Source organism: Sminthopsis crassicaudata, chromosome 5, assembly GCF_048593235.1.
Source record: "Sminthopsis crassicaudata isolate SCR6 chromosome 5, ASM4859323v1, whole genome shotgun sequence".
In the NCBI taxonomy this organism is placed as follows: domain Eukaryota; kingdom Metazoa; phylum Chordata; class Mammalia; order Dasyuromorphia; family Dasyuridae; genus Sminthopsis; species Sminthopsis crassicaudata.
The window spans coordinates 288,823,681-288,850,243 of NC_133621.1; the positions used below are offsets into that span (position 1 = coordinate 288,823,681).

General features: G+C 39.5%; 1 protein-coding gene across 2 annotated transcripts in view; it reads right to left on the reverse strand.

Annotated features, from left to right (window-relative positions):
* GNPTAB (N-acetylglucosamine-1-phosphate transferase subunits alpha and beta) overlaps positions 1 to 26,563 on the reverse strand; it is an 86,249-nt gene that overhangs the window by 33,864 nt on the left and 25,822 nt on the right. For both annotated transcript variants that reach the window (XM_074271396.1, XM_074271395.1), the window contains exons 3-10: positions 26,278 to 26,397; positions 21,715 to 21,756; positions 20,770 to 20,975; positions 14,418 to 14,482; positions 14,022 to 14,156; positions 6,743 to 6,904; positions 6,284 to 6,463; positions 5,610 to 5,780 (exon numbers count right to left, since the gene is read on the reverse strand). In XM_074271396.1, coding sequence (XP_074127497.1) covers positions 5,610 to 5,780; positions 6,284 to 6,463; positions 6,743 to 6,904; positions 14,022 to 14,156; positions 14,418 to 14,482; positions 20,770 to 20,975; positions 21,715 to 21,756; positions 26,278 to 26,397 — 1,081 coding nt within the window. The remainder of the gene's footprint in view (positions 1 to 5,609; positions 5,781 to 6,283; positions 6,464 to 6,742; positions 6,905 to 14,021; positions 14,157 to 14,417; positions 14,483 to 20,769; positions 20,976 to 21,714; positions 21,757 to 26,277; positions 26,398 to 26,563) is intronic.

A 26,563-nucleotide genomic window follows, 5' to 3' on the forward strand; every position in this document is an offset into this window, starting at 1 on the left:
AGAAAGGAGCTATTTCCACATTTTCACATCCAAAGGTTCTGATAAAGGTCTCGTTTCTAAAATATATAGAGAATTGACTCAAATTCCAGTGATTCTCCAATTGATAAATGGTCAAAGGATATGAACAATTTTCAGATAAAGAAATTGAAACTTTGTAGTCACATGAAAAGGTGCTCCAAATCACTATTGATCAGAGAAATGCAAATTAAGACAACACACCTGTCAGATTGGCTAAGATGACAGGAAACAATAATGACCAATGTTGGAGGGGATGTGGGAAAGCTGGGACTATGATACATTGTTGGTGGAATTGTGAACAGATCCAACCATTCTGGAGAGCAGTTTGGAACTATGCTCAAAAAGTTATAAATTTGATTCAAACCAATTCCAATTGCTCAGTAATGAAGAGAATCAGCTACATTCAGAGAGAACAATGGAAAATGAGTGTGGACCACAACACAGCATTTCCATTTTTTCTGTTATTGTTTGCTTGCATTTTTGTTTTCTTTCTTGGGTTTGTTTTTTTTTACCTTTTTTCTAGATCTGATTTTTCTTGTCCAGCAAGATAACTATATAAATATATGTATACGCATATTGTACTTAACATGTATTAGACTACCTTTTATATAGGGGAGGGGGTGAGGGGAAGGAGGGGAAAAGTTGGAACAGAAGGTTTTGCAAGGGTCAGTGTTGAAAAATTACCCACGCATATGTTTTGAAAATAAAAAACTATCATAATTTTTTTAAAAAGTTATCAAACTGTGCATGCCCTTTGATCCATCAGTGTTTCTATTGGGCTTATATCCCAATGATATCTTAAAGGAGGGAAAGGGACCCACATGTGCAAAAATGTTTGTGGCAGCCTTCTTTGTAGTGGCAAGAAACTGGAAGCTGAGTGGATGCCCATCAACTGGAGAATAGCTGAATTATGGCATATGAATGTTATGGAATATTATTGTTTTGTAAGAAATGACCAGATAGATGAGAGGCCTGGAGAGACCTACATGAACTGATGCTAAATGAAATGAGCAAAACCAGGAGAGCATTATACACAGCAACAAGACTATATGATGATCAATTCTGACGGACATGGTTCTCTCTAACAATGAAATGATTCAAATCAATTCCACTTGTTCAGTGACGAAGAAAAGCATCTATACCCAGAGAGAGAACTGTGGGAACTGAGTGTGGATCACAACATAGCATTCTCACTCCCTCTGCTGTTATTTGCTTGCATTTTGTTTTCGTTCTCAGTTTTTCTTTTTCTTCCTTCTTGATCTAATTTTTCTTGTCCAGCAAGATAACTGCATAAATATGTATACATATATTGGATTTAACATGTATTTTAACATATTTAACATATATTAAACTACCTCCCCAGCTGGGTGGGGGGGAGGGGAGAAGGAGGGGAAAATTTGGAACAAAAGGTTTTGCAAGAGTCAATGTTGAAAAAATTTCCCATGCATATGTTCTCTTGATTAGAAAAGAAAAAAAAAAGAAAGGAGACATTTCCTAGCATGGATCCCTGTAAGGGAAATAGATTGATTGCCAGCTTCTCCTCTAAGTACAGAGTACTAGATCCTGGAAGGGAGCACGGCATCTCTCCCAGCCCCAGATACCTGCCTGAGCTCCTCCAGAAGCTCTCCAGAACATCTCTGCCTAGGCTCATGCAAAGGGTCCTCAGAGCATCCCTGCCTGGGCTTGTCCCCAGAGAATCCCTTTCTAGGCTCATATAGCATCTTCCAAGAACATTCCTGCCTAGGCTCGTCCAGAGGTTCCCCAGAATATCCCTGCCTGGGCTCCTCCAGAGGCTCCCTAGAGAATCCCCACCTATACTCATCCAGCATCTTCCCTGAACATCCCTGCCTGAGCTTGTCCAGCATCTGCCAAGAACATACTTGCCTGGGCTCATCCAGAGGCCTTCCTGGCCTAGCAAATCCCTGCACTCATCCAACCCCTGCCCGTATACTCCTACTTTCCAGTGATTGACTAAGACCTCCCCACTTCCCAAAAAGTTTCTTCATCTTCTCCAGCCTCTTCACACTTCCCCTCACTGGTGCCCTCCAGGGACCCACAGAGCAAGACCAGCTCTAGCTCTTCCACAAGACAACCCTTCAGGGCAGAGAAGACTGCCAGGCTTCTTTAAAGACTCCAGGCCACAGCGTATGTCTCCTAACTTCCCCAGTTCCCCTATTCATCTCATCTACAACTCACATTAAGGGCAGTCCCAAGTCCTAAGCCATTCTGCAGACGGGGTTTAGCTGGCCGCTAATTGCCTCTCCTGCTCAGCCTACCCGTGTTTGTGCTGATGGGACCACAGCAGGACCGACTCCCTCTTCTGACGGCACCCTTCCCTGAGTGCAGTGACCCATCTCAGGGGCCCTATGGGAGCCCTGTCTCCTCTCTGATGCAGACCTGCAGTGTGTATGAAGTCAGCTACATCTCCAAGTCTTTTTCCACTCAACTGCTCTCACATCTTGTTCTGATGCCCAGGAGGTATCCACAGGCAAGATTTCCCTTTTCCTTACCACAAATGGCTTCTGGTACTAATCTGATGGAATCGTTGAATAGCATTTAGAACTGAGGGTAGTTTAGAGGTCATTACTCTCATTTTAGAAGTGAAATAATTGTTGCTGAGTTGATTCAGGCAGGGAAGAACTGAGATATGACCCCTGGTCCTCAGACACTCTCAGTAGATGAATACCTAGCCCCCCAAAAGCCACTTGCCTAAGGGTCACATTCACATTCCAGAAGCTCAACCATATCACTTTATGATGAGCATGAACCAGCAGGATTACATCTCATCCAAAAAAGAATACCAACAATCTAATTCCATTCACTTCCTCCTAAATTCCCAACAAAACAAACCTTTTTAAAAATACGTTTTTGCCTTGAAAATGAGACTGTTCAACAACTTTCAGATGGAAGAAATTGAAACTATTTTTAGTCGTATGAAATGGTGCTTCAAATCACTATTGGTCAGAGAAATGCAAAAAAAAAAATTTTTTTTAGTTATTTATTTGTTTGTTTATTACAAGTGTCCTAATAAAAATTTCATTTCTCAAATATGAAGAGAACTGGTTCAAATTTATCAGAATACATATCATGCCAATTGACAAATGTTCAAAGAATATGAAAAGAAAGTTTTCTTTATTTTTTTATTTTACTTATAAATTTTTTGACAGTATATATGCATGAGTAATTTTTTTTAATAACATTATCCTTTGTATTCATTTTTCCACATTATACCCTCCCTCTCTCTACTCCCTCCCCTTGATGACAGGCAATCCCATACATTTTACATATGTTACAGTATAACCTAGATACAATACATGTGTGTAAATCCAATTTTCTTGTTGCACATTAAGTATTAGATTCCAAAGGTATAAGTAACCTGGGTAGATAGACAGTAGTGCTAACAATTTACATTCACTTCCCAGTGTTCCTTCTCTGGGTGTAGTTATTTCTGTCCATCATTGATCAACTGGAAGTGAGTTGGATCTTCTTTATGTTGAAGATTTCCACTTCCATCAGAATACATCTTCATACAACATTGAAGTGTACAGCGATCTTCTGGTTCTATTCATTTCACTCAGCATCAGTTGATGTAAGTCTCTCCAGGCCTCTCTGTATTCCTCCTGCTGGTCATTTCTTACAGAGCAATAATATTCCATAACCTTCATATACCATAATTTACCCAACCATTCTCCAATTGATGGACATCCATTCATCTTCCAGTTTCTAGCCACTACGAAAAGAGCTGCCACAAAAATTTTGGCACATACAGGTCCCTTTCCCCTCCTCAGTATTTCTTTGGGATATAAGCCCGATAGCAGCAATGCTGGGTCAAAGGGTATGCACAGTTTGATAACTTTTGGGGCATAGTTCCAGATTGCTCAGAGAAATGCAAATTAAGACAACTCTGAGATACCACTACACACCTGTCAGATTGGCTAAGATGACAGGAACAAATAATGATGAATGTTGGAGGGGATGTGGGAAAACTGGGACACTGCTACATTGTTGGTGGAACTGTGAATGAATCCAACAGAGAGCAATTTGGAATTATGCTCAAAAAGTTATCAAACTATGCACACTTTTTGATCCAGCAAGTATTTCAATTGGGTTTATATCCCAAAGAGATTTTAAAGAAGGGAAAGAGACTCACGTGTGCAAAAATGTTTGTAGCAGCCCTTTTTGTAGTGGCAAGAAACTGGAAACTGGATGCCGAATGGCTGGATAAGTTATGGTATATGAATGTTATGGAATACTATTGCTCTGTAAGAAACGACCAGCAGGATGAATTCAGAGAGGCCCGGAGAGGCTTACATAAACTGATGCTGAGGGAAATGAGCAGAACAAGGAGATCATTGTACACGACAACAAGAAGACTATACTATGATCAATGGGATGGACATGGCTCTCTTCAGCAAAGAGATGATTCAAACCAAATCCAACTGGAGCTACAAACATCCAATTGTAGATGAAGAGAGCCATCTACACCCAGAGAGAGAACCATGGGAACAGATTGTGGACTACACCATAGCATTTTTATGCTTTCTGTTGATGTTTGCTTGCATTTTTTTCCTTCTCAGGTTTTGGTTTTTTTAGATCTGATTTTTCTTGTGCAGCAAGATAACAATTTATATATATATACATACATATATATATATATATATATATATATATATATATATATATATATATATATATATATATATATATATATATATATATATATATGTATATATATATATATATAGGATTTAACATATATTTTAACATATTTAACATGTACTGGTCTACCTGGGGAAGGAGAGTTGGGGGAAGGAGGGGAAAATGTGGAACAGAAAGTTTTGCAACGATAAGTGTTGAAAAATTATCCATGCATATGTTTTGTAAATAAAAAGCTTTAAAAAAACAAATTAAAAAAAAAAAGGAAAATGAGACTGTTCTGGAAAATGTTTATACAATCCTCTCATAATTGGCAAACAGTTAGATGAAAGCTCAGTATTAACTTTAATATTCTAACATAAATCAAATAAAAAAATAAATCATAAAAGAGAAACTCTTAAACTAGCTAAGGAATTGTGATATTCTCTCCATTTTAAAAGTCCTAAGTGATACGGAGCTATTTCCTAAAAATAATTAATTTGCTTGTGTACATGATAATGACTGGAATAATTGAAAGATATGAATATATTTTAAATATACATATTTATATTTTTAAAAGCCTATAGGATTGATATAAGTCTTACTTTAAATGGAATGGCAGCTCTCTCTGGACAGAAGGGACATAGAGGATCAGGACGAGAGTGGATGTCATTAATACAAACTATTTGGGAGAGACATATTTTCAGTCTTTTACTGTCATTTTTTTATTCTGATGATTTTCTATATTGCTGAGCATGGAGCGCCTCAAAGACCCTCTGCTGCTAATGGAGGGTTTGTTCCCTCCATTCCTTGACAGGGGGTTTCAATCATTATTGTGGCCAAAAGTTATTAGCTCATACCCAGCATTCAGGTGTGAAAGTGACTCAATAAATGATCAACTGCCTTATGGTTTGACTTTGCATCTAGGTGGGAACTTTCTTCTCATCTTTACTCACCTTCTGACCTTTGGAGTGACTGTAAAAATCATCTGGCCAGACATCCTTCCCAAACATCACATCATCATTTAAGTAAATAAATTTCTGTGACAGCCCTTCAATCCGATGGATGTGACTTTCAATAGCAGGGGAACTAAAAGTAGGCAAATGACTTAAATTCCGAAACACCTCCTATGAAGACAAAGCAGAAGACAGATTGGGCTCTTTTGTCACAAGTCAATATGCTATTTATAGGTCCCCTAGTAATTACTTAAGAACCAATTTCCCTTGACTTATAGGACACCTGTATGCTGCCAAGGGAAGGATACCCTTAAAAGCCTTCCTTTCAAGGCAGCAGCCTCCCCAGAAGGCCTCCCTCCTCACCTCCCGACTTGGTCCTCCACTGTTTTGGGGGGATTCTGGTGATCTGAAACCTGAGTACAAATCACAGATCAGGAAATAAATTTCCTATCAGAATCCAAAGTTAAAGACCAACTAATCTACATAGTAATTTGAGATAACTGAGACAAACCTTAAGGCACAATCTAAGATAAGGAAAGGAAATGGCACAGACATGGGCTCCTAGTGAGCAGGGACAGTTTCACTTTGGTTTTGTATTCTGAGAACAATGGTTGGCATGCAATAGGTGCTTAATAAGTGCTCGATGACTAACTGATTGATGGAAGGACACTTACTTGATGTGTTACTATAGTAACCCGTGGGTTATCAAGATTCAGCCAGGAAGGAATCTGCCCATTGGTTACGATGAAGATATTTCTCACCCAGGGAGCGTGCTTCTCTATGGACCTTAGAGAATACCTCAGCTCTTCATTATCTTCAAAACGACTAGCAGAAATATCTTCATCCTGTTTGGACTGCAAGAACCACCGAGCCTGTTAAGTTGTGCTCTCAGCACAGAGCTGAGAAAGAAAGCTTTACACATGTGGCTGCCGCTGTCCCACGGGCTCTTTCCTTCTGCCCCTTGCTGAAGCTGGGATTAGAGGTAGGAGTAGCTTGGAAATCTGGGCAAGTCACAGTATCTGTCATTTGGCAATCGGCTGCAGTAGTTGTTATGGGCCTCAGCCAGATAATTCTCCATTGCTCTTTTCAGAGCCTTGACTGCTAACTTTTAAAAACCCCCTCCCATTCCGTACCTGACTGATGGCACTGAGATCCCATAACAAATAGGCAGGACTGAGAGTCAGCTCTTTTCCCTCAATGGTCATGTTCTTCTTAGCTTGTTTATTCAATTCCTGGAAACCTCTGGGGTTATTCAATTTGAGAAGGGCCACGCTGGCTTCTGAGTACAACTGCAACTACACAGGAATAAAATGACATAATAAGAAAGCTTCCAGGGCAAAAAAAGAAAAAAAAAAAAAAAAAAAGAGTCACCTCAGACTTTCCAAATCCATGTTCTCATTGTATTTCCTCAACACCATTATTTGTGAAGGAACAATCCCCCAAAAGGAAGGCTGGAGTGTCACCAGGCCATTGGCCCTGAGTCCACAGACCCTGCGTCTTCCTACAGGGACTGCTGGAGAACTTCTCTGAGTGCAGATGACAAAAGGTTTCTAAATGACCTGGCAGCTGGCAGACAAGGCCAAGGGTCTGCTTAAAGCTCCATGGAGGGTTCCCCACATGGCCTGATCTGGTGTGGTGCAACTGATGCCATAACTCGGTCTGCAAGGGGACAGCCAATGAAAGGTACTAGGGATGAAGTCCACAAATAGGGAAAAGGTGGGCCTGTGTGTGTTTACATAAGGATCTCCAGAGAGGGGGAAATTCTAAACAATATCCCACAGGGTAGGCTGGGCCAGGATAGAAGAAGCTGATAATGCTGGTTGTCTAAGATCGCTAACTTACCCCCTGAAATGTACAACTTGCCTTTCTTTTAAAAGGGAATACCACAGCATTGCTACTTTTCTTTTCTTATCAGTCATTATTAGGTTGTTTTAGGAACTCAAATGATAAGAATGAAAGTTGGAAGAAAGGTAAAAGGGGAAAGCTACCTTTGTAGCACTGACAAAGACATAGATGCTGCCAGAGTTACGGTAATGGAAAATATGGGAAGGAGAAATAGGTCAAACATCACTCAATCAATCTGGAACCATGGCTCCCAAGCCAAAAAACAAACATGAAATGTGAGGGATGAGTCGGCCATCTCTTCCCCATTTATATCATCACCTAGCAAAGACCCAACACAATCAGATGCAGTATTCTAGTCCATTAATTCTTCATAAGAGAAGACTCATTCCTGATAATAGAATCAAACATTACAGGAGACCCAGGGAAACCAAGCTTGTTGGGCAAGAGCACTGCCAACTCAGTCTAACAGGTGCCACCTGGGCTTTTAAGGAGGGATTAAAATGCCCACACAGAACTGTAAAGGCAGCCATTACAGAAAACAGAATGATGCATAAAGAATATTGTAGCAAGGGTCACACGGGAGTTGGGCATATACCCCAAAATCCTTAATTTTCACAAGAAAATGAGGACTGAGGACAAAGCCACCCAAAGGTGTAGTTTGGCACACTAAGTTTGAAACTGCCCCAAGACTTTTGGGAATCCCAGTATATGTAGCCACAAAATGTCAAATCACACAACACGGGTAAGAAAGGGAACATAAAGCAAAACTCAAGGAGCTCAATGCGATCTTAGCCCCTGAGAGGCAGCAGAACGGAGGACAGAGAATGACTAGGTTTGAGACCAGCCACTAACTCAGCTGGCTGTGGTCCCTGGAGGGACTTAACTTCTCAGTGTAAGTGGCAGCACATGGAATATCTGAGTTGCTAAGCATCTGGAATGCTAAAGGGAGCTTTCTCCTCAAGTGTTCTCTAACCCAGTGGAGCCAAACTCAAACTTAAGAAAAAATACACAAAGATCTCTGCAAGTCACATATTGATTTAAAAATAGTATCTATGTTGTTCTGTAGGCTTATCTACTCTGTTAAATATTTCCCAATGACATTTTAATCTGCCAGGCCACACCTGGGAAGGCTGTGGGCTGCATGCAGTTCAGACCACAGGTCTGACCCAGTTCCCTACACCAATGAAATCACAGGCCCAGGCCCAGTTTATGGCCCTTCTTCCCCTCTACTCCCAGGCACAAAGCTGACTGGAATATGGCAATGAAAGGGAACATTCTGCCCTACCCCAAATCCTAAGGGGTTGTCAGCAGAATATGCTTATTAATTCATTCACCAGAGGACAAAAATTGGGGATAGGAGTGGTAAAGAAAAATGCTGGCTTTAGAATTCGTCAATTATTAATTATGCTTTGCTATTCACTAGCTGCAAAAGCTCAAATAAAGTCCCATAACATCACTAGGCCTCAGTTTCCATAACAACAGAAACAGTGGATGAATGAAATGATCTAAGGCTCTCTCAGCTAGCTACAAATCTTATGTCCTATAGTAAGTAGCATGTGGTGGTCCATATAAGTGAAAGGGATAAATATTGGACCCTAAATGTGATAAATCAGTGGATATAGAAGCCAAAGATGAGGAACTTTAGAGAGTCTGGCTTGAGATTTAATCTCTTGGGGGCAGTGAGGTGGCACAGTGGATAGGGCACTGGTCCTGGAGTCAGGAGAACCTGAGTTCAAATCCAACCTCGGATACTTACTGTGTGCTTCAAAAAACAAAACAAACAAACAAACAAACAAACAAAAAAAAAAACAAAAAAAAACTCAATTTCTTTTAAGGGAAAGGAAGAAATGAGGCAGGAAAGGATTGCATTCTGAGGTTAAGTCCTAAAGTGGAGTGATGGAAATGACACTGAAGATTGTGAACCCCAGGGAAAGGATTCAGGAAAATACATGGGCCACACGCCAGTCTTTGGGGGTCTGGGATGGCAAACTTCAAAAAAGTCAAAGGGCAGTGCAGCAGAATGGAGAGGTGGCTGTGTGATCCTGGTCTCAGTAGCAGAGGGACTAGAAGTTGTGGATCAGGAGCCACTCTGGCCTTCCTCTAAAGGGTCTCCTTACTGTGATTCTTCTGTGTCAATAAACTTTCAGGTTGGGAAAAAAAATTACTTGAATGGAACAGTAACTAAAAAAGGAAGATAAACTGGAATGATTCTAAGGAAATAACCTGAAATATAGGGATTCAGTGAGCCTATAGTTTGACTTATGTCACTGAGCCCTTGTTCCGCCACTTGTACCCCATTCTTCCTTTCTTCAATCCACCCTCTTTTGTCACCCAGTCATCTCCTTCAGCCAATCTTAGAGATGCCATGGCTGACTACTCAAATGGGCAAGACTGGGGCTGTTCAGCTTCTCTCCTCAGCATCCTCACCAACCTTGATCTAATCTTCGGCCCGTGCTGTCCCCTTGCTCCCATTTCCTGTGGCCTTTGGCTCCAGCAGCCACCCTCGTCCTCTGATGGATTCCCACCTTCTCTCTCTATCAGCGCCTTCTCCATGCCCAGGGCCTCCTGAGTCTTAGGAAAGCCTTTCCCTGACCCTCAGGCCCATCCAATGTTTCTTCTCTTCTCTGCTTCACTGGCCAAGTCTTCAAAAGAATTGTCATCACTCTCGTGGTGCCAATGCCAGCCAAACGAGGTTATCGCCCCCTTCCCTGGTGTGACACTTTCCCATCTCCCTACCTTTATCCATCTGTCCATCTTGTCCTTCTGAAAAAGGAGACCCAAGCTAGGTGCTCAGTGGAGAAAGAAAGTCCAGCAGATGGTGACATTGAAGCCTGTGACTGCTAAGGAAAGGACCCAAGGAACTAAAAAGCATGCACCAGCCTTCAGGACTCTGGGATGGCAGATTGTGATTTCAAGTCACTTGATTCCAAGCATTTTTTCTACATCTCAGGCCTCTATTCCACTGGCTAATTTCTCATCTGATCTCCACTGCCCCGTCAGCAATGGCCACCTCTTCCCGCTGCTCAGGAGCACTCATCAGCCCTTAGGCATATTTCTCCTTATCTCAGTTTAGATTACAACAGGTAGGCCTTCGCATCCCCACTCAGCTCCAAGCTCCCTGAGAACTAAACTTTCCTAACTCCAGTACCATGCACAACTCTGCACACAGTGGACACTTAACACTTCATTCTTTCTAAAATCAACTCAAATCTTCAGAAAAGCACCAAGTATTGAGAAAAAAACAGAGAAAACCAGCCTTAGAGCCAAAAAACCTGAAAACCTCTGACAAAACTGTGGGCAAGTCACTTCTGCCTCTTGGCAATGGTCTAAGGTTGAAAGTGACAAACAAGATGTCCATGACTCTACTCTGGTGGAATGAAATCCCCAATGGGAAGAAATCAAAGGTCTAGCCCCTGTCCCCCCCATACCCCTATTCCAGCCTAATTCTTTGTCTTCCCACTATTCAGGCCCAGGGACCAGCACTTGTTTGTTAACTGACTCTCCCAAACTTAGCAACAAGCCTCTACAGAAAACCTAACACCAAATCACATTCAAGAAAAAAATCTCCTGGGATTTTCTACCAAAAAAAAAATTTTTTTTTAAATTGGGTGACATGGCCCTAGAATGCCCCTGCTGAGAGCCTAACTTCACCTTGGGAACTCACCCCAAATATCTGTAAGTGTGAACACAGAAAATTTCTTTCTATGTAAAATAAGAGGGAAGGACAAGATGATCAAGAAGGCCCATCCAGGTGTTAAATCCTGCAATTCTCTGTTTACAAGTACTATCATGTGCTTGCACAAGCATACACACTTCCTGTTACTTAATAATAAATCCCTGCAGATCAAAACTGTGAGTCCATAAGGAATGTCACACATGGAAAAGCACAGCCAAATCTGGGACATTGTGAATTGTATACAATCCCCAACAATCCCACTAAGAAAAGAAAAGCATATTGAAAAGAATTACTGCGGCTACCAGGTGAAATATATCCCAGAGTCATCCTATTTCAGGTCTGAAAACAGTAGGTATTCAATTCAATGCTGCAATTTTATAGATGGAAGAAACTTAACCCACCCAAGTTACCTTCTACTTGCCCACAGTACAATGACAAGAGGCAGGGCTAGAAGGAATCCCCACAGGTTGGATTCTCAGCCTCTAAGCTGGACATCAGCCTTGATAAGTTCCTATTTTACAAGGAAGCTTATTTTTTAAAAGCTTGGGGATGATGGGCTGGAGGGAAGGGAAGAGCACAAGTAACCGAAGCTTATGAAAAGCAGAGCACAAGCTTTTACAGAAGGTGTAGGAACAAGCCAGGGTTTACTAACAATATGGAGGACGAGGCAAAGAGCTGCCTTAGCCATGCCCTGACTAAGATGGGCAGGAAAGAAGAAATAAATGCAGTGCTTGAAACAGGTCGTGCCATGCTAACGGATGCAAGAAAGTCAACTGGATGAAACCTGACTCTGGCCTAGACTTTCCTCTGAAATATTGACCTGAAAATTGGGAAGGAAAGGATATATATTAAAAGAGGGAAACAGAGTTCAAGATCAGGAGGGAGATAAGAGGGCAGAGAAAACTTTAAAAGGATTGAGAGGAAATTTCCAGGCCCAAATGAATTTTCATCAGAGAGAAATGGGGAATATTATTGTAGAGCTGCTGTTTCTCTTCTTTGAAGCATTACAAAGACTACTGCAAGGAGCTGGAGACTGAAAGTTTTGGCATCCCTATAAAAAAAGGGGACATGGACTTCAGAAGCAATAACCTTGTGAGCCTGACATGTGCTTTACCCTAGAGAAAAATTCTAGTTACTAATCTGGTGGGATGTAAACATTCCAAAGAAAGGAAAAGGGAGCAGCTGTAATTTCACAAAGCACTAACCTCTGTTTCTTTTTGATGGGGTTATTTAAGACTGAGGACTGATTGCACAATAATTTTTGGGAACAGGATGAAGAAGGGTGAGCTGCAGAACAGTACAGATAGAGGCACCAGAACTACCAGGAAGACCTCCAGTGGTTTACCAGCTCTCTCCGGGAGGGGAACTGTGCTCATCACTCATATGGAAGAATACACAGACCCTGCGCTCATCACCACACTAGCAATGAAATAGCATTAGGCAAGGTACCTGCCTAAAAAGCTAGGCAATGACACCTTAGGCTTCCACAGGTCTTCACACATATGGTGATCACATCATTTGTGGCTGTAGGGCTCACACCTAGCTTGCAGATGAGGCTCGTGTACCTCATCCTGACACACCAAAAGGAAGGACTGGGAGTAACCAGAGAGATTCAAAGGGTGCTAACCATTCTAGCTATAAAAACACCAGCATCACTCCTTCAGCCTGTATCCCTGCCAACTTCGTCTTGCTCCAACCTCTCAGCCCAATCAATGCAAAGAAAAAGAGGTCCTCACAACCTCTGCTGCACAGAGAGCTGCAAACGTGAGCACTGCACTGAGATCTTTCTCAGCAGGCCCCTCTCCATCAGCTTGTGGCTGGGGAATCACTGAATCCAGGCTTGGTCACCAAGCTTCCCCTGACTCTTGCCTTGCTCATCCACTTGCTCTCATGTGGCAATGCCTCGATCCACACACCCAGACATTCCAGGCCCTTGGCTGGACAGCCTGACCCCTGCCACCCTTGCTGGCTCCTATCTAGACTGCTCATCATTCACAAAGGACAGACCCTCCTCCCCAACCTCAGCATGTGTGTCTAGTCTCTGGTTCCAATATCTCTGAGACTGGCCCCTCTTTGGTTTCTGAGATTTGGCTCTGACAGGTTCGAAATACTCTCCCAGCCTCCCCTTCATGCCATGGAGAATGCCTGCTCTACCACAAAGGTCACCTCCTCCTTGGCCTGGGGCAGGTTCTTAGCAGCATTCTCCATCTGAAGATTTTCAGCCCTGCTTTTCCCCTGTCTCTAATGTACTTTCCGTAAGGGTAAACACTATATTATGAAACTGGAAGCCCCTTGAGAGAAAGGACTTTATCTTTTTAAACTCTGAATCTCCAGCCCTGAGCCCAGCACTCTGCCCAGAGCGGGTACTGAATACATAGAGAGCTTTTGGTTATTAAGGAACCAGCAGCAGCTTTTGAGAGAAGCAAGCACTGCCTATTTCTATGTATGCATGCAAGTGTAAGTGTTGGGGGAAGGAAAGGGGAGGTCCTGCCCCAATAGTGTCAGTGGCCATTTTTCAGCCACCTGCCTCTAAAAGTATATCCTCTCTCCCTTTTTGGTCTGTTCTTTTTAATACCCAGTAGATGAGAACTATGTAAAGCAGAGTAAGCCCTGCTAACATCTGCCCACATGTACCTACATGCACACACCTGAGCAAAGCACACATTGGCTCCTCCCAGACCCTTATTTTGGTCTCTTTCATGGTTCTGGACCCTGTTTTGAAGAACCATTGTAACTACATGGACCAACGGGCCAAGGCTGAAGAATCCCCACTTTCTTCACCTGGATCCACATTCCATTCACTGAGGGAGCCAGGACAGTCTGTGTTCTTGAATTTCAGGATGAGTATAGGGTTCCTCTACTATTCATCTACTTTTGCCCCCCATCCTTACCAGGGTTATTTTGGAGGCCAGGTTTTCTGGAAGCTTTGCTCTCAGCTGCTCAGTTTCCTTGAATGTTGGTGGAAATCCACTGAGGAAAGCCAAGTCACGCATAAGCACCAGGCCAGGAACTTCTTTATCTGTTGTCTGGAAAAAGACAAAATACATACAACCTGATTCTCTGGCTTTTTATGCTTTAGAGCTGTCCTTGTGACCCATGGAAAAGACCTCTGAGGTGAAAACAAAAACATTACTTTGTAAAAGCCTCAAAATCTCAATGCCAGAAGTAATTGGAGTTAATCTTAGTTAACCAGAGAAATGAGAACATTAATGACAAAAGAACTTCTCAAAGTCACAAGTCACATTTATCACCGGTGCTGTTATACATAAGTATCATAGGTAACCTACCAGGTAGGCTCTCCACACAGACTGTTTGCCGACTCCTTTTGACATTCCAGCCTGGGCATCTTCAACTATAAAATATAATTACAATACATACTGAGCATTCACTCTGTGCCGAACATACAAAACAAGTATAAGACACAATAATCTTCGGTTTCAAAAAGCTGACAAGCAAGCTGGGGAGACAAAATTAGGATATAAAATCATTTGAGGGAGAGAAGGTTATTAGACCTGGCATGGTGGTCCTAATGGATTGTCTTGCGCTTGGGAGGGGAAAAATAACCATGCATTTGGGAAATACACACATTGGCTGTACTAGCTGAGTAGCTCAGATTGTTACAGTACTTTGGAGTTGTTCCTGGGTTAAACAGGTGGTCAATATGGAAAACCTGCCAGTGCCAATGGAAAATCCCAACAATGATGACACAAAAAAATGTATCTTGTGGAATGTTTATGGCAGCCCTCTTTGTAGTGGCCAGAAACTGGAAACTCAGGGATGCCCATCAATTGGAGAATGGCTGAATAAATCGTGGTATATGAATGTTATGGAATATTATTGTTCTGTAGGAAATGAGGAACAGGATGATTTCAGAGAGGCCTGGAGAGACTTACATGAACTGATGCTGAGTGAAATGAGCAGAACCAGGAGATCATTATATACTTGAACAACAATACTATATGATGATCAATTCTGATGGATGTGGCCCTCTTCAACAATGAGAAGAACCAACCAGTTCCAATAGAGCAGTTAATGACTGAACCAGCTACACCCAGCAAAAGAATTCTGGGAGATGACAATGAACCACTACATAGAATTCCTAATCCCTCTATTTTTGTCCACCTGCATTTTTGATTGCCTTCTCAGACTAATTGTACACTATTTCAAAGTCTGATTCTTTTTGTTCAGCAAAATTTGTTTGTTTGGACATGTATACATATATTGTATTTAATTTATACTTTAACATATTTAACATGTATTGGTCTACCTGCCATCTAGATGAGGGGGTGGGAGGAAGGAGGGGAAAAGTTGGAACAGAAAATTTTGTAATTGTCAATGCTTAAAATTACCCATGTATATATATCTGGTAAATAAAAACTATAATTAAAAAAAAATAATAAATAAATACATTTTAAATGTATCTTGTGTGGAAAATCTGTAGGTTACAAGAACATATAGCTTTTGTCCCAGTTTGTTTCTCCATTCACTGGATACATTTATGGAAGATACATAATAGGCTCATGTGGGGAAAAAACAGACAGATTGTAAAGGATATTAAGCAGGCTCAGATAATGGGACTTACTTTTAAGGATTCTGCATATATGAAAGACTCCAAAATATGTAACATCAGATACTGAGAATAAACTTAGTACCAATAAAACTTATTTGACAGTTTAAAAAAATATATATATATAAAATTGTCTTAAAACAATACAAAACAGTATGGACTAAGTAAACAGTTGAAATCCTCAGGACATCTGCTGGGGCCAGAGCGGTTAGTTCAGGAAGGTGAGGTGGTACTCAAGCAAATCTTTTAGAGGAGGAACAGGATGTGGTCAAGGAGAAGTAAAAGCAGTAAGAAATTAAGGAGCATTTTATACATCTGGAGGGAAGTTTAGAAAAAAGTAGAGCAGAAATTAAAGGATAGACCAGAGGACCAGAGCTGTGCTTTCACTGTTACAAAAAACTCCAGAGAGGTCCCAAGAGTACCAAGAGTTTCGGGGACTGATTAGCCCAGAGTCATAGAGACAGGATCAGAGAGTCAGAAGGTCTTCACAAGATAGACTGCTTTCTAAAGTGGAGAAAAAGATAAAAATTAGGAGACTAGAGATTGGATAATTCAGGTGGGATTATGTGATGAAGTGTTCTAGAAGCCAAACAAAGCAGTTTAGATTAGAGACAATAAACAGTCAATAATGATCAAAGAGTCACTTCTTAATTTTACAGATTTGGACAATGAGGCCCAGTGAAGAACCACAGAATCTCAGATATAGCATCTGGAGGAACCTTGGAGGCCAACATCGAGCCCACAGATGAAGTGACTTATCCTGGATGGTAGCACTGATAGTCAATGGTTAAGATGGGAGCTGAGTCCAGGTCCTCTCAGTCTATATCTAGCAGACTTCTTTTTCCCCAAGCTGCTTCTTTTCTAGAGAAAATGTGTTTCTGAGCAGAAGAGGGACATAAAGTAGGTGAAGTTTTAGGAAGCTGAGTCATGAAATGGGCAGTAGTACAGTGAAGGAGAGAGCTGGCTACATAGTCAGGAACATTTGAGACTCAGTTCCACCTCTCACAAATACTGGCTGCACTGCCTTGGGCAAATTACTTGGGCCTTTCAATACCACAAGGGCCTTTCTCTCTCTATGGCACAAGTACTTCGGCCTCAGTAGAGGAGGCTTCCTCACTGAGATCTCTATAACCAAGAAAGCAGAGGAAGGATGTGTAGGATGATTATAGGGATGAGGTTGTCAAGGGTATGGACACTTAGGGGGAGCAGTGGGAATGGAGAGCAAGGAAGAAATGCAAGATAGAGGAAAGAAGAACTAGAAGGAAAGAACAGACTGAATCAGTTGATTTGAGAACTTAAAACTACAAATTTAACTAAAAATAATAAATTCAAACAATTGTCCCTGTAAGTTCTCTTTTAGTTCCAATAGTCAATAATTCAGAATAATTTAATATTGCATTAAATTAATTTCCCACTTCGATGTCATAATGATAGTTCAATCCCAATCACAAAACCATAATTACTTCCATTTCTCACAAGCTCAAAAATCTTTCAATGTCAACTGCGCCACAAGAATCAACTGAGGGACAGTTGGATGGTGCAGTGAATAGCGTACCAGCCTTAGAGTCAGGAGGACTTTGAATTCAAATCTAGTGCCAAACACTTAACACTTACTTGTTATGTGACCCTGAGCAAATCACTTAACCCCAACTGGCTCACCCAAAAATAAATAAATAAATGAAACTTTAACCAAAAAAAAAAAAAAAAAAAAGTCGATTCGAGAATTGGATTGGCTCACAAAACTAATAATTCAAAATTATGAACTGTCTTCATTTTCAAATAAAATTTAAACAGGTGGGCTCACAACTGACTAGCTTATAAATTATAAATCTGAATGAATAGAAAACTAAGATTTCTTTAAACTGTAATTTCTTAGATGAACTTAAAATGGGGTTTGATTTGCAGAATATTGTTTTACCTTGGATGATTAAAGATAAGATTGATTGTGTAAAATGGGGATAATAGCTGTTTTAGAAAAACTACAAATCAGGACATGATAGCTGTCTTTGAGGATTTAAAGAACTACTTCTATGTTTCAGAACTCTGACATTTCTCTTCGACCAAAATTCTTTCCTTTGTGCTCCCAGATATTCAATACCCCTCATTGGACCATGTTTCATCATTAGAATTCTTACCCTATTAGCACTAAATCAGTCCTCTACTATGCTCCATCCTTGAATCCTCTGCCTCTTTTTGTCCATCACTTAGTCAAACCTCAAACCTAAGCAACCCCTCTTTTTTGCCATTCCTAGCTTCATAATGTTAAAGTGTATTGAAATACCCATTGCGTCCGTTACCAGTTTAGGAAATCTAATTTTAACTGGATGCTCATCGCTATTTATTAAACTAGGGGTCCTTAACCTGGAGAGGGAGTCTTGACTGTTTGACAGAATTGGGTTTTTTGGTAACTATATACACACACACACACACACACATACACGTGCGCATGTGTGCTTTTTATGCATTTAAAACCACAATTCAGAGAACTCAGCCATTGGCAGCATCAGCCTGCCAAAGGAATCCATGACACAAAGAGAGGTTCAAAATCTTACTTTAAATCCTCTCTTCTTTCCAAACTCTCTACCATGCTCCTTATAATCCCAAGTTTAAGCTGCATCTTTTCAAAGCCCTTATACCACACCTTCTTCTCCATGTCTACCTGATAAATAACTTGAACTCCTCATTTAATGAGGAAAGGCCATCCTCCACGAGCTCCTTCTCCCTTCTTCCATACCTCTGGTCCCTCCTAAAATCCTCTATATTCTCTTCCTGTGCTCCAGAGTTTATGGAAGTGGCTGCCCTACTTGTGATTTGTGACCTAGAACCCATTCCCTATGGGCCTTTGCAGCCTCATCGCTACCAGTTCATCCCCCAACTAGCATGCCCAGGGATTGGAGGCTACAAAAAACCTTCACAGATCCTATAATGCTATCAACTGACTACCCTTAACCAGTAAGACTTTCCAAGATCCTTAAACAGTAAGACTTTACAGGTGTTATCCAGGCCTCCATTCGCTCACTTCCAGGACCTTCAGCCACTGCCAAAGTTACCAAGGAGTTCTTCACTTCTCAATCCTATGCTTTGCTGAGTCCTCATCCTACTTCTTAACATAGTCTAGGAAGGGGATACCATACTTCCATGAATAATTGGGGCATAAAGTAATACTTTTACCAAAGAGGGCAAGCAAAGTGTGAGATCCAAAGAGGGGAGAGATCATTACCGATGGGAGGAACAGGAGTGAAATGAAGGAAGGTGGCAGGCAGAAAGCAGAAGGCAAAGCACTCCACACATAGAGTCTAGGGTAAGTAAAAAAACAGAAGCCAAAACAAAGAACTATACAGTTCAACATGGCTCAACTACATTGTCCATGGAAGGAAGGAGTTTGTGTTCAGGCTGGAGAGGAACTAGGGGGGCCCCAGACTGTGAAATGCTTTGAAGGACAGGTCACGGAGCTTAGATTTCACTTAATAGACAACAGGTAGCCACTACTGGTCTGAGACAGAAGTATAGATGCATAGAAAATGGCAGAGGTGTGAGAAAGGTTTGGTATGTGCAAAAGCAGAAAGGAAGCAATTCTCTCCCTTGGCAGTCTCACCCTATGATTAGGCTGAGTGAGAGAACAAGGTCAAGGATTACTTATTATAGTAGGAGGAACTGAGACCTAGAACCCAGGTGAAGAGTTCAGATGAAAGACAGTCTGGCAAAGTGGCCAGATTTCTGGACTCAGAATAAGGGACATATGGCTTTGAAGCCCACCTCTGACCCTTGCCAGCTGTGTAACCATGGGCAAGTCAATTAACCTAAGAGTCAATTTCCTCCTATATAAAAAAATCATTCACATCCTTATAGCATGGTTTATAAAGTTTATTAGAAAAAAAAAAAAAAAACACACACACACACACACAAACAAAAACCACATACCCTAACTTCATAAGGCTATTGTGAGATCCCAATGAGATAATTTATGTAAATTATTACTGGCAAGGAAGATGGCTTCCTCTCCCTCTGAGAAGGAAGAGAAAAAGGGAAGGAAAAGTGAGAACACAAAAGGCTTCGGAAGAAGGGAGGAAGGGTGTTTTAAGTGCATATGTTAGATAGTCGGTATAGCAATAGAATAAGGTTATTTGCTGGTGACAGGGATGAATAGGTCAGATGAGAGCTTAAGGGGCCAGGCAGAACATCCCATTACTTGGTCAAAAAGCAATGATTCAAAGAGTTGCTTTGGAGCAGTTGGGGGTACAGTCTGTGGCCTGTGCAGCCACATTTATATGTGTGAGGGCTGGGGGAAAGAATAAAAGTTTTTGTTGTTCAATCATTTCAGTCCAGTCCAACTCTTCATAACACCACTTGGGATTTCTTGGCAGAAATACTGGAATGGTTTGCCATTTCTATCTCCAGCTCATTTTACAGATGAGGAAACTGAGGTAAACTGGATTAAGTGAAATGCCACAGCTAGTAAATGTTTAAGGCTAGATTTGAACTCTGATTTCCTTCCTCCAGGTTCAGCACTCTATTCACTATGCCACCTAAGCACCCTAAATAATAAAATAGTCAGCAACAGATCTCTAAAAGGTGAGGTTTTGGGTAATGTGTACCATATAAAAGATAGAATGGAACTGTGGAGAGAGAATTGACCCAGGAGCGAGAAGAATCGTGTTCAAATACCAGCTTTGATATATATATAGGCCAAATGACGCTAAATAAGTCATGAACACTAACACCTCTGCTTTAGACCAATCTCTAAAACTCTTGATCATCAATGGTAAAGGAGGTTTCCTTATATAAGGAAGGAAACAAGCAATTATTAAGCACCTATGAGTGTTCCCTACAGCAATGAAATCATAGGTCCAGTTCTTAATCCTATATAAAGTCAATCAAATTCTCTTTCCCTAACATGGGACTGAAAGCACTGGGTTTTTAAAAATTATTCTCTAAATATTCTATTTACTAATTTCTTTTTGTTGTTCTGGTAACATTAATTTCATTGCAACTCATTCAATATGCAAATCATATTAATACAAATATCAAACAAGTAATTGTCACTTTTTTCATACCAATAAAAAGGAGCTTACCTTCCTTCTGACTATCAAAAACGACGACGGAAACATTAGTTGATGGATTTTTTGGTTTTGCAACATAGAATATGTCACTAGCAGACTGCAAAGAAGGATAAATGGATGGCAACTCCTTCAGACTGATGTTGACAGGCAGGGCAGGATCAAGTATGAGCATGGGTACTTTGATGCAGTGTGTTAGCAAACATTCTAACTGCTTTTCACTAGAAAGAAATGCCAGCATTATCAATTAATAACTTTGAAAAACCAATCTGACAGTGAAAATTATAGTAATATCATTATTTGTAATGACACTGAAAAGTCAAGATGTTTTAATACACAAGCATTTCTAAAAAGAACAAAAATACAAGAAAATAAAGGCAATTTTAAGGTTACTAGTTATCTATGTGAATTAACATTTTAAAAAATAATTCTTAAATATTTATTCACTATAAGTTGTCACAGAAATTAATCATTCACATACTTATAGCATGGTTCATAAAGTTTATGAGAAAAACCAAAAACACACAAATAAAAACCATATGTGGGTTTTTTATCTACATCATTATCTACAACTATGTGCAAGTTAGCCCCATTTTGTAGATGTGAAATCTGAGATTGTGAGAAACCAATCCCCTCCCCACTGTCTCACTCTCATCAGTGCAAGGCCTCCTATTTCCCAAAAGGTTTCCTTGGTTTTTCCAGAATCCTCACTCATCCCAACTTTTACCTGTCCTTCCCTCCTCCAAACAATGGTCTCCCCCTCAATGTGAGGACAGAATAAGTCATTGATCATGAGGTGACCAAATCCAATAATGTCAGCTTGACAAATGGCAGATTTCAGGACTTGAAACCTTTGTGTTTTTGCTCAAATACAAACTAATGCATAAAAGTCATAACTAATATATAGTAATAAAATTACTTTCGTTTTTCAACTCTTATTCAGTAAAAACTAATGTTTACCTTTTCTTTGTGGGTTCTGTGGAGTTCTTCCCAAGAATTTCTCTAAATAAAAATAATGAAATTAAGATCACCATAGAATATATACACATGGATGAAGATGTTCAGCTGGTATCAGGAGAAGAATGGACAGAAATAGAATGTCTGATGAGCCAGTTAATTATTATTAATGATAACAAAAGGTATTCCACCACCTGTTATGTCAGTCAGTAAGCCATTTATTGAGCACTTACTATTGGGCAAATGCTAGATAACAACAAAAAAGCCTAGTCCCTGCTCTCAGGAAGAATAAATTCTACTGCAGGAAATAATACGTAATAATATGCCCTCATACAAAATGTACTCTATAATCATAAAAAAGGGGAAAGGACCCTCATGTGCAAAAATGTTTGTAGCAGCCCTTATCATTGTGGTAAGAAAACTGGAAAACTGAGTGGATGTCCATCAGTTGGGTAATGGCTGAATGAATATGAATGTTATGGAATATTATTGTTCTTTAAGATGTTCTATAAACAGGATGATTTCAGAAAGGCCTGAAGAGACTTACACGAACTGATAAGTGAAGTGAGTAGAACCAAGGGAACATTGTACACAACAACAGCAAGATTATGTGATGATCAACTATGATGAATGTGTTTCTTTTCAACAATGAGGTGACTATTTTCAACAGACTACTGATGGAGAGAGTCATCTGCATTGAGGGAGGGGACTATGAAGACTGAATGTGGATCACAACATAGAATTTTCACTTTTTTTTCCTTTTTTTTGCTTGCTTTTTTTTTGGTTTTGCATTTTTTCCCCCTTTTTGATCTGATTTTTCTTGTGCAGCATGATAAATGTAGAAATATGTTTAGAAGAATTGCACATGTCTAATCTATATTGGATTACTTGCTGTCTAGGGAAGGGGAGGGGGGAAGAAAGGGAAAAAATTCTGGAACACAAGCTTTTACAAGGGTGAATTATGAAAACTATCTTTGCATACACTTTGTAAGTAAAAAGTTATTATTTGAGAAAAAAGAAAAAGCTATTATCAAAACAAAAAATATAAAATAACAAAAAAACAATAAAAAGCATAAATCTGAAAGGGGATGGTATTAGCAGACCAGAACAAACTCCCATAAAAGATAGGATTTGAGCTGAGTCTCAAAGTAAGTCAGGAAAACTAAGAGACAGGTGAGGGGGCAAAAAGAGCCAGATCTGGATCTTCATAAAGATGAAGAGCAGGAGAGCCAGCTTATAAAGAGGTAGATATGTTCAACCAAACTCTGTATTTGATCTTGGAAGTGAAAAGAAACTGCTGGAACTACTGAGTAGGATGGTAACAGTAGTCAGACCTGTACTTAAAGAAATATCACTTTGGTAAACTGTGTATACAGTAACAAAGAGGATCAGCTGTGAATGACTTAACTATTCTCTGAAATAATGATGCAAAACAATTCTGAGGAGCATATGATGAAAAATGCTATCCATTCCCAGAAGAATTGATAATGTCTGAATACTGATTGAAACATAATTTTTAAACTTTATTTTTCTTGAGGTTTTAGTCTTTGATCTATGTTTTCTTTTACAACATGACTATTATGGAAATGTTTTACATGATTACACATATATAACCCATATCAACCTGTCTTCTCAATGAGGTGGAATGGGGGGCCCGCTAGGTGGCGCAGTGGATAGAGCACCAGCCTTGAATTCAGGAGGACCGGAGTTCAAATGTGATCTCAGACACTTAACATTTCCTAGCTGTGTGACCCTAGACAAGTCACTTAACCCCAGCCTCAGAGGAAAAAAAATGAGGTGGAATGGGGAAAAAGGAAGAGAAGCTGGAACTCAAAAATTTTAAAAATAAATGTAAAATATTTTAAAGTGTAACTGGGTAAAAATAAAATACTAAATACATAAAAAAAAAAAACAACCTGAAATTTTTAAAAGGGAGGGAGGAAGGTGGAGGAAAAATGAAGGGAGGGAGGGAGGGAGGGAGGGAGGGAAGGAATGTGCATTAATTTTTTTTTTTACATATTTCCATATGAATCATGTTGAGAGAGAAAAATCAGAACAAAAGGGAAAAATCATGAGAGGAAAAAAAAAAGAAAATAGAATAAAAGAGAACATAGCATGTACTCATTTATATTCAATCTCCATAGCTCTCTCTTTAGATGCAGATAGAATTTTTCCATCCAAAATTTATTGACATTCCCTTGGATCACTGAATCACTGAAAAGAACCATTGTCATAGTTAATCATCACACAATTTTGCTATTACAGTATTTGGTTCTGCTTGTTTCTCTTAGCATCAGTTCATGTAAATTATTACAGATCTTTCTAAAATCAGCTTGTCCATCATTTTTTATAAAATATTTTTCATATACCATAACTTATTCAGCCATTCCCCAATTGATGGGCATCTACTCATTTTCCAATTTTCTGCCAGCACAAAAAAAGCTGCTATAAATATTTTTGTATATGTGGGTCCTTTTCCCTCTTTTATTCCCTATATCTCTTTGGGATACAGGCTCAGTAGAGCCACTTCTAGTGATCTAGACACTACAATTGTAATTTTTATTATATTAGCTCGGCCTACCCATGAGCAATTGATACTTTTCCAACTGCTTATATGTGACTTTATTTGTGTGAAAAGTGTTTTATAATTGTGTTCATATAGTTCCTGGATTTGTTTTGGCAGGAAGACACCCAATATTTTATTTTGTCTACAGTTATTTTATATGGAATTTCTTTTTCTGTCTCTTGCTAATGACCTTTATTAGTAATATGCTGGTATTTGTGTGGGTTTATTTTATATCCTGTAACTTTGCTAAAGCTGTTAATTGTTTTAAATAAGTTTTTGGATGATTCTCTAAGATTCTCTAAGTATACCATCGTATCATCTGCAAAGAGTGATAGTTTTATCTCCTCATTGTCTATTCTAATTTCTTTTTCTTATTGCTAAAGCCAACATTTCTAATACAATATTGAATGATACTGGTGATAATGACCATCCTTGTTTTATCCCTGATCTTACTGGGAATGTGTCTGGCTTCTCCTTATTACAAATAATGCTTATTGATGGTTTTAAACAGATGCTGCTTAACATTTTAAGAAAAACTCCATTTATTCCTATGCTTTCCAGTGGTTTTAATAGGAATGGGTGCTGTATTTTGTCAAAAGTTTTTTCTGCATCATATTCAGATAATCATATGATTTCTCTTAATTTTGTTACTGATATAGTCAATTATGGCAACAGTTTCCTGATATTAAACTAGCCGTACATTCTTTTGCATCAATATTCAGTAGGGAGATCAGTCTGTAATTTTTTCTCTATTTTGGCTCTTTGTGGTTTAGGTATCAGTACCATATTTGTATCATAGAAGGAATTTGTCAAGACTCCTTCTTTACTTATTTTTCCAAATAGTTTACATAGTAATGAAATTAATTATTCTTTAAATGTTTAGTAGGATTCACTTGTAAATAAATCCATATGGTCCTGGAGATTTTTTCTTAGGGAGTTCACTGATGGCTTGTTCAAATTCTTTTTCTAAAATGGGACTACTTAAGTAATTTATTTTCTGTTAATCTGAGCAATTTGTAAATATTCATTCATTTCAATTAGACTGTCAGATTTGTTGGCATACAGCTGGGCAAAATACCTCCTAATTAATGTTTTTATTTCTTCTTCATTGGTGGTGAGTTCATCCTTTTCATTTTTGATGATGGCTATTTGATTTTTTTCTTTTCTTTTTCTACTCAAATTAGCTGAAGCTTTATTTTGTTAGTCCCCCCCCCCCCAGGCTGGGGTTAAGTGACTTACCCAGGGTCACAACTAGGAAGTGTTAAGTGTCTAAGACCAGATTTGAACTCTGGTCCTCCTGAATTCAAGGCTGGTGCTCTATTCACTGTGCCACCTAGCTGCCCCCTTATTAGTTTTTCATAATACCAATTCTTAAATGTTATTAATTAGTTCAATAGTCTTCTTATTTCAATTTTATTAATCTCTGCTTTGATTTTCAGAATTTTTAATTTAGTTTTTAATTGAGGGTTTTTAATTTGTTCTTTTTTCTAACATTTTTAGTTGTATGCCCAATTCACTGATCTCTTTCTCTATTTTATTCATTCATATAACTATTTAGATATATAAAGTTTCCCCTAAAAACTTCTTTGGCTGTATCGCATAGATTTTAGTATTTTGTCTCATCATTGCCATTCTCTTGGATGAAATTATTATTTCTATGATTTGTTGTTCAAACCACTCATTCTTTAGAATTAGATTATTTAATTCCAATTGATTCTTAGTCTATCTTTCCCTGGCCCCTTGTTGAATGTAAGTTTTATTGCATCATGGCCTGAAAAGGAAGCACTTTATTTCTGCCTTTCTGCACATAATTGTGATGCTTTCATACCCTAATATATGGTGTAGGTGCCAATTTTTGTGTAGCAGCCATGTACTGCTTAGAAAAAGGTATATTCCTTTCTATCCCTATTAAATTTTGTACTGGTTGTCTTAAAGCTCAGCCTCTCCAGATGCTGACAAAAGACTTTTGGGGAGGATGGAGAAGGGAGCTCCAGTCTTACCTCATTGCTTTCTGTTCTTCTTCCATCTGTTCTCTCACCTGCCGAAGTTCTTTAAGCAGTTCAACATCAGTGCCATTAACCCAGGTATAGACCACATCAATGGGCATGGGCAAACAGAGCCTGAAGGAGAAAGGTCCATACAACATTGGAGAATGAATTTTCCACATGGATTACAACAAAACTTCAAAAAAGAGTTTGAATCACCAACTTATAAAAGCCACATGACCATTTTTCTTCTCCAAGTATCTACTGGGCAACAATGAATTACATTTGTAAAGTACCAAAT